Below are 18,192 nucleotides of genomic sequence, written 5' to 3'. Positions count from 1 at the left end.
AGTTGGAAATTTGATGTTCTTAAAACTAGCATATTTGCCCTCGAAGCTTCGCTTCTCGGGCAAATATTTGTTTTAAGAACATCAAATTTCCGCGGGGCAACTATCAGCCGATAGTCCCTCGACAGAAACACTCTATTGTTTAAATAGTGCGAATAGTGGGGCACAGTCTCGAATGGTGGCGAATAGTGGCAAATAGTGGCAAATTAGGCCCAGTTCAGACGCCGAACGTTTCATGAGTCGAACTTAATTCGAAGTTGGACCGACCCAAATTATCAAAAGTACGCCTGTTGATTGAGACGTCGAACTTAATTCACCGAACTTAATTTAGTTTGAACCAAAACACTTCGAAATATAAGCGGTTTTCAGGCAAGGTGTATGCATTAGCTTCGGCACATGTAAAGTTCGACGTCTGAATCAAAGCCGTTCCAAAGCCGAAATTCCCGGCTGAGCTAGGCGGGAAGAACGGCTGAGCCGTTCCAAATTCAAATAGCCGTTCTTAACTGATTCAGACGCCGAACTTTTCATGTACTTAATTCAACGTATAAGGTTCGGCTCATGAAAAGTTCCGCGTCTGAACTGGGCCTAAGTGGCAAATCGTTGCAAATAGTGTAACCAGTATCTCGCAGTCAACCTCGCAGCAACGTATGACGGGATTTTCCCGCTAAAAGGTACAGACGCTTCTCAGGACAAAAGGTATTTCTAAACCTAACTTCTTCTGTTTTAACTGCTCCAAAAGCATGAATATGTCTTTATTAGGGTATCCTTGTGTTTTCTGTTTTCTTAATGTCGGCGATGGACAGCCCGAGCCTGAGTCCGGGGAAGAAAAGGTAATAACTTCACTGAAATTCTGTTGCTCATTTGGATAATTAATTAACGCAGGGTATTAAACCTAAAGCGGTGACTATCGACGACTATTCGTCACTATTCGCCACTTTTCGCGACTGTTCGCCACCATTCGCACTATTCGAGACTATTCGCACTATTCGGGACTATTCGCCATTCGCTATTCAGGTTTTCCAGACACCCAAACAAAATGTGAGCACTCTCGTGTAAGAACAAGAGAACTCAGAGTCAGACTTTGATTTATGACTTCGAATGACTGAAAACAATCAAAACGTTCGTGCATCTCCTGACCATATGGAATCAGGAATAAAGATTGACTAACCGCTCATTTCCAACGTAAGATCCACGAGGGACTGTCAATAATTGGCCAAAATAGCCTTCCTTGTACGTTGTTACATGGCAAAATTATTCCCGGGCGAAATAGGTATATCGTTTTTAATTTAGTCAGTTTCACTCTGAAGAACAGTGGGATTAGCCAAGGAAAATGGAACGTTATTTTTCGGTCAAACCTGGCTAAATGAAAGGAATGACTATTACCATTTTCTACTCATTTCTTCAATCTCCCGCATAAAGGAAAATCTGCTGAAGAGAAGTAGGAAAACGAACCAATTTTTCAAACTGGAAAGGTAAATTTCTGGCCGACCGGTCAGACCGATTAAAGTGGACCACTCCAGCCGGTCCCAAATACTCCGATCGGAAGGGCCCGAAACAAACCTTTCCATTTGACTTTCGACCAAAATTTCCAGAATTTAATTCTGGCATAAAGAAAAACACCCTATGCAAAGCATCCCTCATTTGAGAGTCTGTTATATTATTATCCAACTGCAGCGAATACCGTCAAAATAACAGTACAAATACTTACCGCGATATTGCACAGTTATTTGCACAGTAGAAAACCCGTTTGCCGGACAGGTCGACGCGCGCACGCACGCACCCAAAACTGTCACACTCTCCCTCTTTCACCGATAAATTTATTGACTACAGCGGTTGGATAATAAATCTCTTATTAGATGTTTTGATGTGTAGTATCGCTGCATATTTTTACTCGTTGTTTGTATTTGTACAGCAATACTACATATCAAAACATCTAATAAGATATATTTATTGCGGTTTAAGCCAATTTTGAGAGCAGGTATATGCGACTGCGACGGCGACGGCGAGGGAGATGCATTGCAAAAAATGTGTTTCTACTTTACTTTGGAATTTCGCATTTATTTGGAACTATCCAGTGTGTCTGTCGGTATCAAAACATGCCCCTGCTGAATATGCTACGAATCTATTCGTTCAATTCCAAATAGAAATACAAAAAATTAGCCGTTGTGGTTCACGTTCTCCAGACAACGCAGAATTTGATCATTTCAGACGTTGTTGTTTTGCAGAGGACGGCAAAGAAATGTACTTGCACAGCCATTGTTTTGCTCATTAAACCTTTTGATTAGTGACGTTCTCGTTGCCGTTACCGTCGTGTTTTTTTGCGTAAGGTCCCTATTGTCGCGCGGTTGCAGGAAATCATAGTTTTATCCTGCTGTTTTCGCGTTTTGCGTGTTTTTGTGGCGGTCGTCATTCAAACAGAGTTAAGAGGCTTAAAAGATCGAGAGATCCCTCAAAACTTGAACTTTTACGCTTTGTTATAAACATCTCGAGAAATCTTTGTCACGGTGTTTGGGTTTCCAGAATGAACGACTCCCTATAATAGACGCTCTTGTTTTAATACATTCTGCATGAAATAAAGCAAACGGCGACATTGCGTCGCCAGGCGGTATTAGCAGCGCATGGGTTCAGACGTCTTTTCGGGAGTGTGAAATAGAACGAAGGGCTGAAATTCAGGCTAACTATGTATTTGACCACTATAGCCGCACTTAAATAAACATGCTGTTTCATCAAGGACCTTTAAAAACATTATTCGGTCCAAAGCGCTTGACCGATGGGAGACTCAAAATCTGTGTAGACCTAAGATTTAGGACCCCCTTCCAATCTCAAAAACCAAGATAAATATATTAGGCCTAATATTACACCTCTTGAGGTCCGTTTGTACTTCAAACCAAGTGTGTTTGAACTCGGCTTGAACAAACATGAATTGTACAGCAGTGCGAAATATTTAATCTCCACGACGACCTTCAAAAGCGTCTATCAAGCGGCCCAAAAAATTGTTCCACTCTGTAGATGGCAATTTCTTCTTGAAATTACAACTCTAGAAGCTTAAAAGCCAGCTCTTAAATATTTAGCCAATATTTTGCATATTGCGTGATCGCGCGATCGGCCTCGCGCCACTTACTCATGCAATCAAATGTGAAACCAAACCACGCGTGACCCGCTCGCACTGTTTCCCGCGCTTCGGGTGCACGTCTTGATTGGGTCATTGGGTTTTCTTTGTCTTTGTCATTTGTGATTGGCCAGTGTGATTACCTAGGTTTTACGTCACTCAACATACCTAATAACAACCAATCATTTTCGAGAATTTTGTTTTATTATGATGTTATGTTATAAACAGATCAGTACACCAAAGCGCGAAGGTTCTCAGCACTGACAGAGGGAAGGTGTCTCGATCGTTAATCGCTGATCTGAACTGAAAATGCCGCCAACAAGGAGCCGAAGAAGCCGCGGTGCTTCGTCAGCAGGCAGCAGAACCAGATCAAGTTCCAGTCGTGCTTCAGCGGGCAGCCCTGAGTAAGTCTATGTACTACAGCGTCTATTGATAACTTGTTGAGCTATGCCATCTCATTTCTTTCCCTGTTGTTTACAAGTTTTCTTTCTGATTCGATCTCTAGCCGATTGCAATCCGAACTGTGGTACATTAAAGGGTTAGTAAACGAGATTTAAAGCTCGATCAGACCGCCGAGCACGTAAATAGTTCCTGGATGCAAACGGCCACCGCGTGGCTGTAACAGACTCGTAAGCCTTCATTTGAATTTCTCAATGGATGCTTGTAATAATCAACTCCCTGAAAAGGAGTATAAACTCTTAAGAGTCCTATTTATAGGTGCATAGGACTCCATACAGCGACCATAGGTGGAGGCTTAAATCTTTAGACATTGTTTTTTTTTTTTTTTAATTCTAATGTGATATCTCCTTCTGCTTGTAGTTTTAGCTTTGACGAATTCGTATATACTTGATTTTAGATTCTTATTGTTGTAGTCTTATAGATATTCAGTTTTAGGAAAATGACCCCACAAGCTTCATAACTTTAAATCTCATTGTTTTAAAATCCACATATCGAGATTTCCAGAACGATTTCAATGATGTTGCTTGCGTGTAAATCCATTGCCGCCGAATGGTAGCTGTCACGCAGACGTATAAGCCTTCAATTGAATATTTCAGTTGCGCGCTAAACTCTTCAAACAGGAGTTTAAAAACACTGGTTTCCTTCAATGAACGATCATTCGTCTTGTAATGATTTAGTTTACAAGTATCTTGTATACTCAGGGTGAATAGGAGGAATTGAGAGCACATTTCCCACAGCAAGGAGAAAAACAAACATATCGATATAAATAATTTTATTTCGTCACGGCCCCGACCTTTTATAAGGAAGGGTTAACAATTCGTTCTGAGAGCTCTTAATCTTCCAAGTGTTAATCATCTTTTTTTTTTATTTTCGGTTTATCATACCTTCTTTGCTATTTCTTTGACCTTTAAAAGGGTTTTATTTCAGTCTGAATGTGGTGTTGTTCGTCAGAGGAATGCGTGTCCGTCAGGCGTTGCTGTCCACACTCACGCCCCTGTCGCGCCCACGCTTGAATATTCAATTCCACGCTAAATTGGTTTTCTCCGATGAACTGTCGTTCATCTTGATTTAGTTCAGTTTACTAGTATACGTTACTAAGTGCTTAGCTAAGTTGGAGAGAATTTCAACGCAAATAGTTTTCCGATAATTTTGATAAAATTATTTGCAGTATTGACTAATCTTACACTGATTAACTTACAACACCAACCAGGTAAATATAGAAATGGAAAAAAAGGAAAATATACGACTAAATCCAAATTAACATTCGCTCAGTGACCAAAGTAATTTAAACTTTTCAGTGATAACTGATCAAAGTGAGAAAGAATTTCCGTTTTCGTGACGCTCGCGTGGTCAGATTCTATATATAATAGCCCTTTTCACGATTAGTTTTTCCGTTTTCCTCATTTGCATTACAATGCAATCCAACGTGTGTGCGAGGCAATTTCGGGCTAAAACTAGAAAATAGCCTGAAATTACTTCACATACACGCTAGACTACTTTGTAATGCAAATGAGAAAAGTTATCCGCGAAAAGGGCTGTTATGTTAATAGCCCTTTTCACGGTGAACTTTTCTTATTTGCATGTAATCTTGCGTGTATCTGAGGCTTCGAGCGGAAGCTATAAAATTGACCGAAAGCTTTCCATTGTCTCGTTTCCAGCGCTCCAATTCAGTGTTCAGATCTCAGATTTCAGTGAAACTAGCCAAAAAGAAATCTAGAATTTTCGTTGCTAAACAGAGCAACGGCGAAACGGCAGACTGTTTCTTGTCGCCTATTCTCAACCTCGTTCCCAGGGTCTCTGATCATCCCGCTGTCACAGTGATTTGGGTATCCCCGTGTTTTGGGTAACCCCGTACCCAAAACACTGAAAGCGTAAAACTGGGGCAAGTGAAATCATCCACAATTCTGCTCAAAACCCATTTATCTTCTTACGAAGCTTTGTCTCAATAAATTGACGCACTGAGACCTGCGTATTGCGTGACGGCCGTATCTCAATGTTTTCGCTCGCATATTGATTTTATTCAATCGCCGAACTATCCGAGGTTTCGAATGCGCCTTTCTTGTTTAAAATGACGTGCCTTTCAAACGTTATAGATAGGCACCAAGCGCATGTTCATTACAGGAACTTTGGCGCGTGAATGTGTTTTGTATGTTGTTATATTACTGCGGCTTCGGATCAGAAAGTCTGTTATAAATTTGGACTATTTTCACCAACTTTATGTGTTTATATCAAGATTGAGAAAGTTTTAATTTATTGAGACAAAGCTTCGTAAGAAGATAAATGGTTTTTCAGCAGAATTATGGATGATTTCACTTGCCTCAGTCTGTGGTATTTAACGCTTTCAGTGTTTTGGGTACCCAAAACACTAGGGATACCCAATCACTGTAAAACCGCCCCTGGAGCGAGAGAGGAAAGCTCCAGGGGACCGGAAGACGAGAGACCTGGGAACGAGGTTAGCCCATTCTATGAGGGGGTGTCATATCAGGAGATCAGAAGAAATTCATCTACATGCCAAAACGAGACATGTATGTGTGTGTTGACCCCAGTTGCTGTACTGGGTCGAAATTTTCGTGCTAATGGAGAAACGTGCATCGGCAGCATGAAAGTGAACAGTGAACGACCCCTCTTGCGGTGTGAAATCCGTTTCCTGATAGACGAAAGACATTCAGTACCAGGGTTTTCGCGGCAGTTTTAGGTTAGGCGTTTGGCGTTTATTGCCTCTGCCGGTTTAGTTATAAAATCATGAAAGAATTATAGACTTGAAGGCCGCCATAGAGACTTACTACAAGTCGACCTTCGCTTAGTCATTCATCGAGCGAAGCGAGAATGGAAATGAAATATTATTGGAGAGGACTTTTAGAAAGTCTAGCCGCCATATTATCATAACTTTATTTTACTTATTTTTTTTTTATTGAACGAGGGAAAGACTTGACTGTCATGGACTGAGAAACCTGTGGCCCTCACCTAAACTACAACAATAAACAATGAATTTAAAATATATAATTACAATAGCATATTGAATTTCCGTACAACAGCAGTATTTGATTTTCAAATGGCAACAGAAAGTCCTTTTTTCACTTATTCGCTAACATTACGTCTAAAGCTAATAACTAAACTGGTTTAAATAACTTTCTTATTGGTATTTGGCACAAACAAAAATTCAGGACAAAAAACGTTCAAGTAAATCATTTTACGTGAAAATCTTCGAATTTCTCCAGCATAGTGTGGACGAAGCTAGTCCAGTTCCTGAACTCTCCTTTCTTCCCACCCGGGTTCAGCCCTATACGCTGGAGAAAGTTTAAGACGCTCAGGTTAGATCTGATATTCACACTAACAGGTCGCGAAAATGGATCAGGAAATTGAAAACGCCGGCTTTGCGTTTTAGTTTGGACGGAAAACGCTTTAAAAACGGAGCTTTTCGAAAATGATGACGTCACGATAATCATGTGATTTCCTTGACCGAAGGGTTGAAAAAGGTATAATATACTTTCTTAAAAAAATCGCGAAATCGAAGTGCAATTCCAATGCTCACAAAGCTAGACCACGAGTAGTCCCTCTTTCGCTTAGTCCGTCGAGCGAGACCGTAAATATACCGCGAGGAAAAAATGGCCGCGTGAAATCCTGGAGACGAGACGCTGGCGTGCTTCTCACCCCAGGAGTTCGCGCGGCCATGTTTTTCTCACGGTTTTAATTTCTTTCGCGTCGCGCACGACGGAGTAAGCGAAAGAGGGACTACTCGCAGTCTATAACAAAGCAAACTTTACGAGTTGTAATTTTTCAACAAAAAGCTCTAAACTGACCATGATCTTTTTAATTTGCTATTTTATTTTGTAACTCGTTATGAATGCTGACGTATTTCACTCGATTTTTAAATTTTGCCCATTCTGTTTTTACTCAGTTTTGAGTATTCGATAGTAAAACCTTTTTTCTTTTTACAGACCGAAGCGAAGAAGGACTGAGCATGACCAAGCTCATGGTTCACAGTAAGTGACGTTTGTTTGTGTCTTTCCCTTTCTTTGCATTAAAATCAGACATAACGACATGGACCGCTGAAAGACGCATCCTTATGTCGCCACTATGACCCAGACTAAAAAGTGCAAAGTTGTTCCTGCCTGAACGACCATACTTCATCGTTTTGTAATTTCTGAGGAATAGCGTTCTTGTTTTCTTTTAGTGACTCGAGAAGCCTTGCAAAAGCAAAGATGGGCGAGGGGCTTGAAGGAAGGACTAAAGTTCTAAGTGACGACAAGTTTAAAGCTCTGAACAAAGCTTTGAAGATCGACAAGAAGAAACCACAAGGTGAGTAGTTGTTTAGTTTACGAGATTTTCTGACAAGGCTCTTCGCAATTCTGTTCAGTCACTACATCTTAAATTAAAGCGAGGAGACAATTGGTATTTTGTAGCAAAAAAAGTGACTGGTGCTAAGGGCGGGAAATGTCGCCAGACGCTGCAGGTTATCGTTTTGCATGTGATTGGCTGAAAAAAAAAAAACAGATCTCGTGTTTTGGTTTTATATATATATACACATATTCTCAGTTAAGAAAGGAGTTTATAAAAAAGAAACAAAAAACAAGCATGGGGAAAGGGGTTCTTTAATTTTTCCGTTATGACATACCGGGCTGTTCAGCTGACGTCGAGGTTCTGTTCAACTGAGGCCTAGGTTCGGCGAAAAGGTTGTATTTAAGTTCCCTTAAATACATTACTTTATTTACCCTCGGATTTCAGAGTAGTTTATGCAGCTAATAACTCCGAACATTCAACCATCAGAAGGGAGATAGACCACCACACCGGGAACTACGTCCCCTACTCTTTTCGATCAGTGTGTGGGTTCTTTTACATCCTACAGAATTAATTATGAAGAGTTGTGAGACGGGGCGTACGGTTTATCGTCCTTAGCCTTATTTTCCGCAACGCAAATTTCTTTGAACACACGTCCCAAGATTTTCCTTGTTGGACCTGACAGCCCATTCATTTCGTACGGATTATTTAGCTTTGGGGTGAAAGGAGAAAGTGGCAATCCCTTCTTTTTTTCATCCTTGATTATCGTAATTAGTTAAGTGACAATCGTGCTCAAGATCTGATTGCTGAAATGGTAGAAAATGTCCGTAGATAAGTTTTTGTTGAAGTTCCGTTAGTCTAGATTGGTTATCTGCCGCGGTAACTGTTATGTTGCTTTTTAGCATCACAATTGAAGCCAGAGCAAGTGGACTTTCATATAACGGAGAATAGGGAGGCTCACAAAGCAGATGACTACGAGGTTCAACAGCTGATCATCAGGAGAGGCCAGACATTTGACGTCACTGTGACCTTCAACCGAGAGTACCAGCCCGATAGTGACGTCATTATACTGCAGTTTGTGACAGGTTGGCAGTTAAACTTAACAAGAGATCAAGTAAAGTTCTTTAGAAAATTTTTGTTGACGAAATGGTGAAACGTCAGTCACTCTGCTTTTATTAAAAATATAATAAACGAATTTATTTACCCTCGGTCAGTGTTTTTTAACCAACTAAAGGTTAGTGGGGCCGAGCAATTAAATTTCAGAAGCACATATTTCAAATAGAACATAACAAGGTGAAAAACCTTGACTGGCAGGAGGCAAACCAGTCAGCTACTTAAAAGCGCAGCCGAGGAGTTGCACTCCGGTCTACCGTGAAACAACACCATTTCGTACGTGGTCAGAACGGGCCTCGACCCAGCAACTTCCGGATTTCAAGTCGGGCGCCCCAACCACACGCTGGGTCCCTCAGATGACAACCATTCACAGCAGATTTCCTGTGCAACTCACTAAGTTAGGATATTCTATTTCAATAAATGGATTAATTTTTCAAATTTTTACAAGGGTCACAGGGATGAAATCGAAATATATTGTACGAAACTTCGCCAGAGTCGACGCCACAAAGCTGATTGTGATAATTGCTGATTGGTTAGAACGCATGGCACGAGAAGTTTGAGCCAATAGTGAAGTTAATTGCATGGTTTTCATACATTTAAATGTCTTCTCATTTTCTTACCAACTTGATCTATTCCTGACAATATTTCAGGCAGTCGTCCTCAAGAAAGCAAGGGTTCCATTGTCCGAGTCCTCTTGAGTGACACTCTCAGCCCCGCTAAGTGGGGAATGAAGATTAAGCAGATCAGCGGTAACACCATGCATTTGGTGGTCATGCCTTCTGCCAAAGCTCTGATTGGGCAGTATGAAGTATTCGTGGAGACCAAGATGACGACTGCAGCAGGAAAGAAATTAGTTTTTCGATATAAAGACGACGACACAATCTACGTCCTGTTCAATGCTTGGTGCAAAGGTAATCGAAATACCGTTGTCGACAAATATAGGTTACGCTGGCTGGGGGAAGTGAAGATATATGTGTTTTCCTGTGAAGAAAAAGGGGTGGGAGCAAAATCGAAGCGGAAGCAGCCCTCAAAGCTCCTCTCTAAAATCTGCTACTGATGCATGTGACTTGACAACTCTTACATACAAAGAATTCATTCCGAATTGATTTATTCCTTACCACCAAGTACGAATCGGTAAGACAGATCCTTGATCTTTGCAGCACTCAGCCTCAATGGCCAGTACGTAAAGAAGCTTTATGTACGTTCTACAGAGCACTCTTATTAACCAGATGAGTCCCCAAGTGATTACAATGCGTAATTGTAAGAGTCCAAAGCGCGGTGGCCTCATGGTTAGTGCGCTGGACTCCGGATCACGCGGTTCGGGCTGGAGTCCTGGCCGGGGTCAATATGTTGTCTTCCAGCTTGGGCAAGACAATTTAATCTCAGAGTGCCTCTCTCCACCCAGGTGCATAATTGGGTGCCGGCAAATTTAATGCTGGAGGTAACCCTGCGATGGACTAGCATCCCATCCAGGGGGGAGTAGAAATACTCCTTGACGCTTCATGCTACAGAAACCAGGATACGCTCCGGCGTGATGGGCCACTTGACTCGCATCCAGACTTTACCTTCCTTAACCGAATAGGGAAAACGTTGCTTTTTTATGAATAACTCGTCCGATTGCAGTAGTGTCTTTCCACGACCTCTCAGCACTTTGGTTTCTTTTATTATTCATGACAGAGGACTCAGTGTTTATGGAGAAAGAGATTGATCGTGAAGAGTACGTATTAGCAGACTTTGGTTACATCTGGGTGGGTTCTGCCAGAAGAAACGAAGGAATCCCGTGGCAGTTTGGCCAGGTGAAAGATTCGTTGTAAAAAACTAGCTCATAATCTAGTTTTAAGATACAGAAAGATGGCTGGGCCCCCCCCCCCCCCCCTCCCCCGGCAATCTTTTGGTAAATGTGTCAGCAATCTTTTAGCTTTGGCGGCTCATTTCACAATGTATTCAGTTAAGTACCATGACAGAATACAGAGTACAGAATACAGTTTGACACAATTTCACCTCATTGTTGTATTTTTTTGTCAGTGTGTTTCTATTCATCTCTTAGTTTGAAGACGTCGCCCTGGAAAGCGCTCTGTTTTTGCTTGATAAAGCGGAACTTTCCCCTACAGCGAGGTCCAGTCCAGTCCAGATTGTACGAACCATATCAGCAATGGTAAGCACTGTGAAATACTGCGTCACTTTAGAATTCGATTCACTCCTTTGGAAACCTCGGGCGCGACCTTTTCTCTTGAATCTTGAGGGAGTGTCAAGCCATAGAAGAAAATTTAGAATTCCGTTCACAATATACTGTAGGATAAACTGGACAGACTTGAGCCGCGCAAATTGGTCTTACCCTGGCCCTCGGATATCAAAATAGTTACAATATTTAGTTAAAAGGGAAGCCACTTCGGCCTTAGCAGGATTTCATGCGAGTCCTCTGTCCTAGTGAATGGGATCTGGGGATATCGAACCACCCGGAGAAAAACCCTCGGAGCAAGGCTACGCGCCGGAATCAAACTCAAGCCAGTTGGTAGGAGGCAAGCGCTCTCACCACTGGGCCATCCCTGCACCCGGCCAATAGCGATATGAGCACACGTAGAAGTTTAAATCTCACATACCTTTTTTTGCCAAGGCTAATTACAATGACAGAGACGGTGGGATCCTTTTCGGCCGATGGACTGAGACCTACCCTAAGAATTGTACTCCACCGACTGCCTGGACCGGAAGTACTGCTATTCTGGAAAAATTCTGGAAAAAGAAGTTTTATGTGAAATACGGCCAATGCTGGGTCTTCTCTGGACTGGTCACAACATGTAAGCAGTAGCTACAGGATAATTGTATCCGCACAGAATCCAATCGAAGTGCATTTCAATACATATGTCTCAATTGCATTTATGATTTATAAACATCCTTAACGTTTTACTTTTGTATTTTAGTGTTGCGAGCACTGGGCTTACCAACCCGAAGCGTTACAAACTTCCAATCAGCTCACGACTCGGACGGTAGTATGACCATTGATTTTCACTACGACGAGGAAGGCAATCCAATTGATGATCTAGATGACTCCATATGGTGAGTGGTATAATTGAGCTGGGCCACTGAACCTCATGAAATGATATGGAGTCGAAAACACTAAATTCATCTCAGTTAGAGTCGGATTTAAAAAGCAAGAACTAAAGCTTTGGCTCATGATTGCCTTTGCGTGTGAACAGGCAACGATCATTGAGAAACAATGCATGAGTCCTGCAATCTCAGCAATTAACTTTTCGGATATTTTCCAAGCTGTCTGCTGCAAATTTAGCAGATCTCAAATCTATCAATAATCAGTCGGTCAATCGTTGAGTCGGTCAGTCACTCTGTCTGTCTGTCTGTCAGTCAGTCAGTCGCTAATGTAATCAGTAAATTATGGCTTGAGGATAAGTCTTTTTTTATGATGTAAAGCGCACTTCATTTTAGGGGTAGCCGCGCTATATAAATTTTTAATATTATTATTACAAATCAGCGAGTCACTCAGCCACTCAGTCAGCCAGTCAATCAGTCAGTCAGTCAGTCAGTCAGCCAGTCATTCAGTCAGTCAGTTGTCAGAAAGTCAGGCGGGCGGGCGGGCGGGCGGTCGGTCGGGCGGGCGGTTCGGGCGGGCGAGGCAGGCAGGCAGGCAGGCAGAACATCACGAGCATGAATATTGAACTGACAGGTAGGCAGTGTAACGTCTGCAGCGACTGGCAAATTCCAAAACGAGACGAAACAAAACGAGCTCTAGGCGTGTCGCGACAAACTAGTGGGTGGGACTACTTTACAGGTCGTCTTCAAGGGTAGACAAGTAAACCACGAAAACCAAACCACTTTCTAATTTGTACAAATCTTTCTTTGTATTCCTTCGCCCATAGCTATAAAAAACGTAACCTAATCAAAATGACAAAGGTACTCACATCGGTCCCGCTTGAGCCAAGGGTTAGGGAATCAAAAAACATCAAGAGTTCAAGGTTGACAAGACCAGGCGAGTTGGAAAGAAAAACTACTTTAAAGGGACGCTAACTCAGCTTTTATATGCGCGTGGTGACGCTTAAAGTTCCGATTAGAAAACCAATAAAAAGAAGTAAACATTGTAACTACGTTCGTAACTATGATAGAGACAATTATTAACTAATAAAAATTGACCTTTGTCTAGTGTCCTTAGGCAGCTTCTCAATTATTTGCGGTTTTCTCGTGGAGGCGCTTTGAACAAACTTGAAAGCTTCTTATATTAACGAAGAGGAAACTAGCGATAATGAAGATGGTCACAATTTCCAGGTAACCACTGTAATAGTCAAGGACTTTCGTCTTTCCTTTCAGGAACTTTCACGTGTGGAACGAGTCATGGTTCAAGCGTCCTGATTTACCAGATGGTCATGATGGATGGCAGGCTCATGATGCCACACCACAAGAGACAAGCGAAGGTATTAGGCATTAGTGTTTATGACTGAAATCATCAACCAGTGGCAACAAGTGCGGGACATGCGCGAAGTATGGTACGCTTCCATTCATCGACGTGGTGATTACTTCATCCTCGTTCGCACAACGTCTTCCACCCTTTTTAATGTACCTTCCATATATCGATTTATTCAATCGAATCATCTATAATAATAATAATACGTTATTTATATGCCGCCATGTTCATTACTGCCCAGTATCCATTAGCTCTTTATACTAAACAAATTTCTTAATCAGTTACCTAAAGATCATAAGTAAGAACTAATCAAATTAAATGCGAGAATAATTTGACATATTACGTAAAGCCATACTCACAATTCAGTCATATATTTATGTAGTGAATAAAACCAATCACCAAAAATAAATGAAATTCCATTTCAAAGTTTAATCATGAAGTTAATCATTTCATAGTTCAATTATTCCTCAAATTCATTTCTCAGCCTGATGTTAAATCCATGACCGGCATTCGTTTAATCATCTTTTAAAAGTCATAACGTCCGAAAGTCGGCATCATCCGGAGCGCTTCAATAGGCCACGTTCAATGGTGTTTCCTTTGTATACAAGTGTCTTTTGGGAATTGAGAGACAAAAGAAGCTTAACAAATTTGCGCTTTTGTCCGGAAAGCCTCCGTGCCAATTTAGAATATTTATTCACCGAACGTAGCCTAACAACCTTTCCTTTTGGATATTAACCTCAAAATAATTTATAACAGGCGTTTTCCGCTGCGGTCCCGCCTCTGTGAACGCCATCAAGAACGGAGAGGTGTATCTCCCCTACGACACGGGCTTCGTATTTGCTGAAGTGAACGGTGACCGCGTGTATTGGGATGTAGAGGATGATGATGGTTCCATGAAGGCTGCTTATGTCGACACAAACAGCATTGGCAAACATATCAGCACAAAAGAGCCTGGTGTGCACGCAAGGTTGGATCTCACGAATGCCTACAAATATCTAGAAGGTGTGTGTAGCTCGGGAAACAACTGTAACTACAAGTGCTTTATTTTGTTGGAAGTGCGGTGACCTCATGGTTAGTGCGCTCGTCTCCAGATCGAGCGGTCTGGGTTCGAGCCCTGGCCGGGAACATTGCATTGTGTTCTTGAGCAAGACACTTTCCTCTCACAGTGCCTCTCTCCACCCAGGTGTAGAAATGGGTACCGGCGAACTTAATGCTGGGGGTAACCCTGCGATGGACTAGCATCCCATCCAGGGGAAAGCTGAGAAAAACTCCTTGTCTGTTCATGCTACAGAAACCGGGATAAGCTCCGGCCTTATGGGCCACTTGGCTCGTATGCAGACTTTACCTTTTTACCTTTATGACGTCGTGTAAACAGCTCGAATTAATTAATGTGTTTAACCTACATGCCGGCATGCTGTTAGTTCAAGTTACAGCTAAATATAAACGACGTAAAAGATCAATATTTGTTTTCCGCTGTCCATTTTGACTCTTAAGGTTTCTATGAAAAAGTTAAATCCACTGTTACCAATTCTCATGTTAAAAGCCAATGTTAATTAACAATCAGACCCGTAGCCCTTGCGGGCTACGGGTCAATAGCCCATGAGGCGAAGCGAATGGGCTATTGTTCGGGCTATTGCTCGAAACGTCAGCTCCACAGACTCGCTTGGAAGGTTATTTTACCGCTATAAACTTCAATTTCCTGCCGACTCAGTCCAACAGTTTGTTAAGAGACTAATAACTGCAAAGCTCGGTTCTTTTTCGTTATGTTCATTCTTCATGGTAGTGGCAATGGGCTATTGCTCGGGCTATTGTTCGAAACGTCAGCTCCACAAACTCGCTTGGAAGATTATTTTACCGCTATAAACTTCAATTTCCTGCCGACTCAGTCCAACAGTTTGTTAAGAGACTAATAACTGCAAAGCTCGGTTCTTTTTCGTTATGTTCATTCTTCATGGTAGGTTCTGCAGAAGAAAGGAAAGCTGTTAAGTTCGCTCACAAGTTCAGCACCCGCAGAGAGTATGAGATTTACAAAGCTGAACGAGAAGACGTGGAATTCAGCCTTGAAGTTCTGGATGATGTTGCCATGGGCGACAGTTTCGACATCAGCGTTGTAGTGCATAACAGATCCGACGATCAGCGGACCGTCAAAGTCAACATCACTTCCGTTATGGCGTTCTATACTGGAATTCCAGCTAAGCCATTGAAAAGGGAGATGAAAACACTCAACATTGATCCAAGAGCAGGTGCAGTTATGACCCGGGTGAAAGGGGTAGGGGTGGGGGGAAAACATATGAAAAGGTCGAGATGCTCGTCTTCTCGCAAAGGGGTGTAAATCACTGCTTTTAGTCTCACTTAGGGTGTTTATCAGGAAACGACACTATTCTTAGCCGTTAAGGTATCTTTTAGGGCTGCACAAAAAAAAGACCCTCTGTCATGCCCGTTTAAGCGAGGAATCATTTTGAGTTCATATAAAGCTCGAACCACGCCAAGATTGATTTCCTTTAGGAGACTGATTCAAATTTTCCAACGGTCATTTCCAACCTTTCACATGGGTGTTACCCCTCTCCCCGAGAGTAATAGTTAATAATGGCTCATTTAATGACTGGTGAGCGGATTTGGAATGCTAGTGGGTATAAAAATTTCGCGATTGCTGCATAGCTCTTCCAACGGACTGTACTATCGAAATAACCGAGTCCAGTGTATATTTTAATAAAAATTATGTCATAACGCCTACTTTTTCCGTTTCAGAGGATAGAGTGGTCTTAAAGATTGCAGGCAAGGACTACATGGGCAAACTGGCGGGGGATGGCAATATCAAACTGTATGTAAAATGTGCTGTGCAGGAGACGGGCCAATCTTACGCCACTCAAGATGTCGTTGAGCTGCGAAAACCTAAACTTGTAGTTACGGTGAGGAAGGGGCTTCGTGGCATTGCTTGGCCGGTGGAAAGTTGTTTTCTGCTCGCCTGCGAACTGCTTGTAAATACAGCCGCCTATCATGACTAACGCAAAATCTGCCGGGAGCGAGCTTTCGTACGTTTTTTTTTAGAACTCGCTATTAATTATGTTTTAACCTTCTGTGAAAGCACAGCAGAAGAAATTTTTCCCGCCAATCTTTAAGAAGTATTTCGCGCGTTTGTTAAGGTTATTTTTAGTTTATTCTTTGTTTATCAAGTTGAGCAAAAAAAAAAGCACGATACAGAAGGGTATTATTTTCAAATTTGAATCAAGTCGCTTTTGATGGCTTTAAAAAACTTGGGAACAGCCCGACACTGATTATTTTACCTTTTTATCCCTTAGGCATCTCCTAGAACTGTGACGCTAAACGGAAAGGTGGAGGTAGCAATGTCCTTCAAGAATCCTTTACCCGTACCCCTGAAGAATGGACAATTCCATTTGGAAGCTACTGGAATGTCACCAAAGTCCATGGTCATTGACTGCCGGTAAGTGTGTAGACAGTTACTTGTAAGAAGCAAATCGATCTTGTATCCAAACCATTAGAAGTTTTCTACCATATCATGAAGTTCCATTCAGACAAAATGTCAAGACTTGACTTTAGGCCGTGAAATGAAAGGATTTTTGACATCATGTTATGGAAATTTACCCGCGGCCCACTCTACATGGATCTATCTATCTATCACTCACTAATTCAGTCTTTACAGTGAAGACTCAGATTTGTCTACGTTTTCTTTTGCAACAGGCACAATAATTAGTACACATCTGGAAGGATATCTTCCATCAGTCAAGATACTACATTCTCAGTCACAGTCTTTTGAAGTCTTTATCCAGACAGGTCTATGTACTATATAGATATATATATGCGCCGCCAAAATTTGACGGTGGATAGAGGTCTGCCAGGGGCTGGAGTGCTTCTATTCACTTTATTGATATTTATAAGCCAAATCGGAGTTTCAAGAATTGGTGCGCTGTGTATGCGTTATTCGCTTCTATTGTTGTTTTAAAAAGAAAACAAAAGAAGAGAATAACTTGGCGATAAAAACTCGTTCACGCTGCACTCGTTTGTGATGTACGGACTGATTGTATGGGTGTCTGGCGAATGCAGGGGAATGGATGGAGACTCCACCTGCTTGATCATCAGTAGATGAAAGGACTGCCATTTTTTTTTTTTTTTAATAAAATTAAAAATCTGCTACGCATGTGTAAATGAACTTTAATAAACTAATCCACTGAATGTTGCTTGTATCTTCATTACTTTTCAGAGGTCCTGTAGCTCCTAAGAAGGAAGCAAAGGGGACTGCCACATTCACTGCTGTCCGGGGCCGGAAGCGTAATATTGTGGTCAGCTTCCTGTCAGATGAGTTGGCTGGTGTGCGAGGAGAGTGTGCTATTAATGTGAATTAACTCAGGCATTAGTCAGTGCGAGTGTTTTCTTCTTCTTCTTCGTTTTTTTTTTTTTTTTTTTTTTTTTTTTTTTTTTTTTTTTTTACCTCGTCAGTATCGGGACTCCTTTTATACACTGAGCATTCGTAACATTCGTTAATGTTCATTTGAAATTGAGTCACTTTCAGTTGTGTTTGATCACTCTGTAAGAGATAAAAGAAATAAAATGAAACGTCCTTTTGTATGGGTTAATTCGATGATGTATCGTTAATTATTGTGTTAACGTGTCTGATTCGACTCTACTTCATTGACATTATCGTATCGCTCCTCAAGTACAGCCCATGTTTTCGTCGAAGGCAGGAACGAAAAACACGAACGAGACAAAAGGTTCTGCGGACGAGTATGAGCACGAGTACATGGCTTGCCTTTTAAGGGGGCATATGACGTCATTGGCTGCGTGATGCTTGAATTTGGTCTCATTCACACTA

General features: G+C 41.7%; 1 protein-coding gene across 1 annotated transcript; it reads left to right on the top strand.

Annotated features, from left to right (window-relative positions):
• The first annotated feature begins 3,334 nt into the window (after positions 1-3,334).
• LOC110065524 (protein-glutamine gamma-glutamyltransferase K-like) lies at positions 3,335-17,956 on the top strand. Its single transcript, XM_020772676.2, has 15 exons — positions 3,335-3,510; positions 7,504-7,548; positions 7,740-7,864; positions 8,746-8,928; positions 9,607-9,867; positions 10,634-10,752; positions 11,004-11,111; positions 11,571-11,751; positions 11,875-12,010; positions 13,271-13,374; positions 14,121-14,366; positions 15,323-15,607; positions 16,113-16,273; positions 16,664-16,806; positions 17,584-17,956. The coding sequence occupies exons 1-15, from the start codon at positions 3,416-3,418 to the stop codon at positions 17,723-17,725; spliced, it is 2,334 nt and encodes a 777-aa protein (XP_020628335.2). The 5' UTR covers positions 3,335-3,415; the 3' UTR covers positions 17,726-17,956.
• The last annotated feature ends 236 nt before the right edge of the window (positions 17,957-18,192 follow it).

Source organism: Orbicella faveolata, unplaced genomic scaffold (assembly GCF_042242905.1).
Source record: "Orbicella faveolata isolate gen_17 unplaced genomic scaffold, um_ofav_v1 contig_1, whole genome shotgun sequence".
NCBI lineage: Eukaryota > Metazoa > Cnidaria > Anthozoa > Scleractinia > Merulinidae > Orbicella > Orbicella faveolata.
This window is presented reverse-complemented; position numbering and strand designations above follow the sequence as displayed.

Bases quoted from the DNA above. Each gene is read 5' to 3' on its own strand.
- LOC110065524 (XM_020772676.2), top strand. From the start codon at position 3,416: ATGCCGCCAACAAGGAGCCGAAGAAGCCGCGGTGCTTCGTCAGCAGGC. The intron at 13,375-14,120 runs GTATTAGGCATT...AATTTATAACAG, and splicing joins ACCACAAGAGACAAGCGAAG to GCGTTTTCCGCTGCGGTCCC. The intron at 14,367-15,322 runs GTGTGTGTAGCT...TCTTCATGGTAG, and splicing joins TGCCTACAAATATCTAGAAG to GTTCTGCAGAAGAAAGGAAA.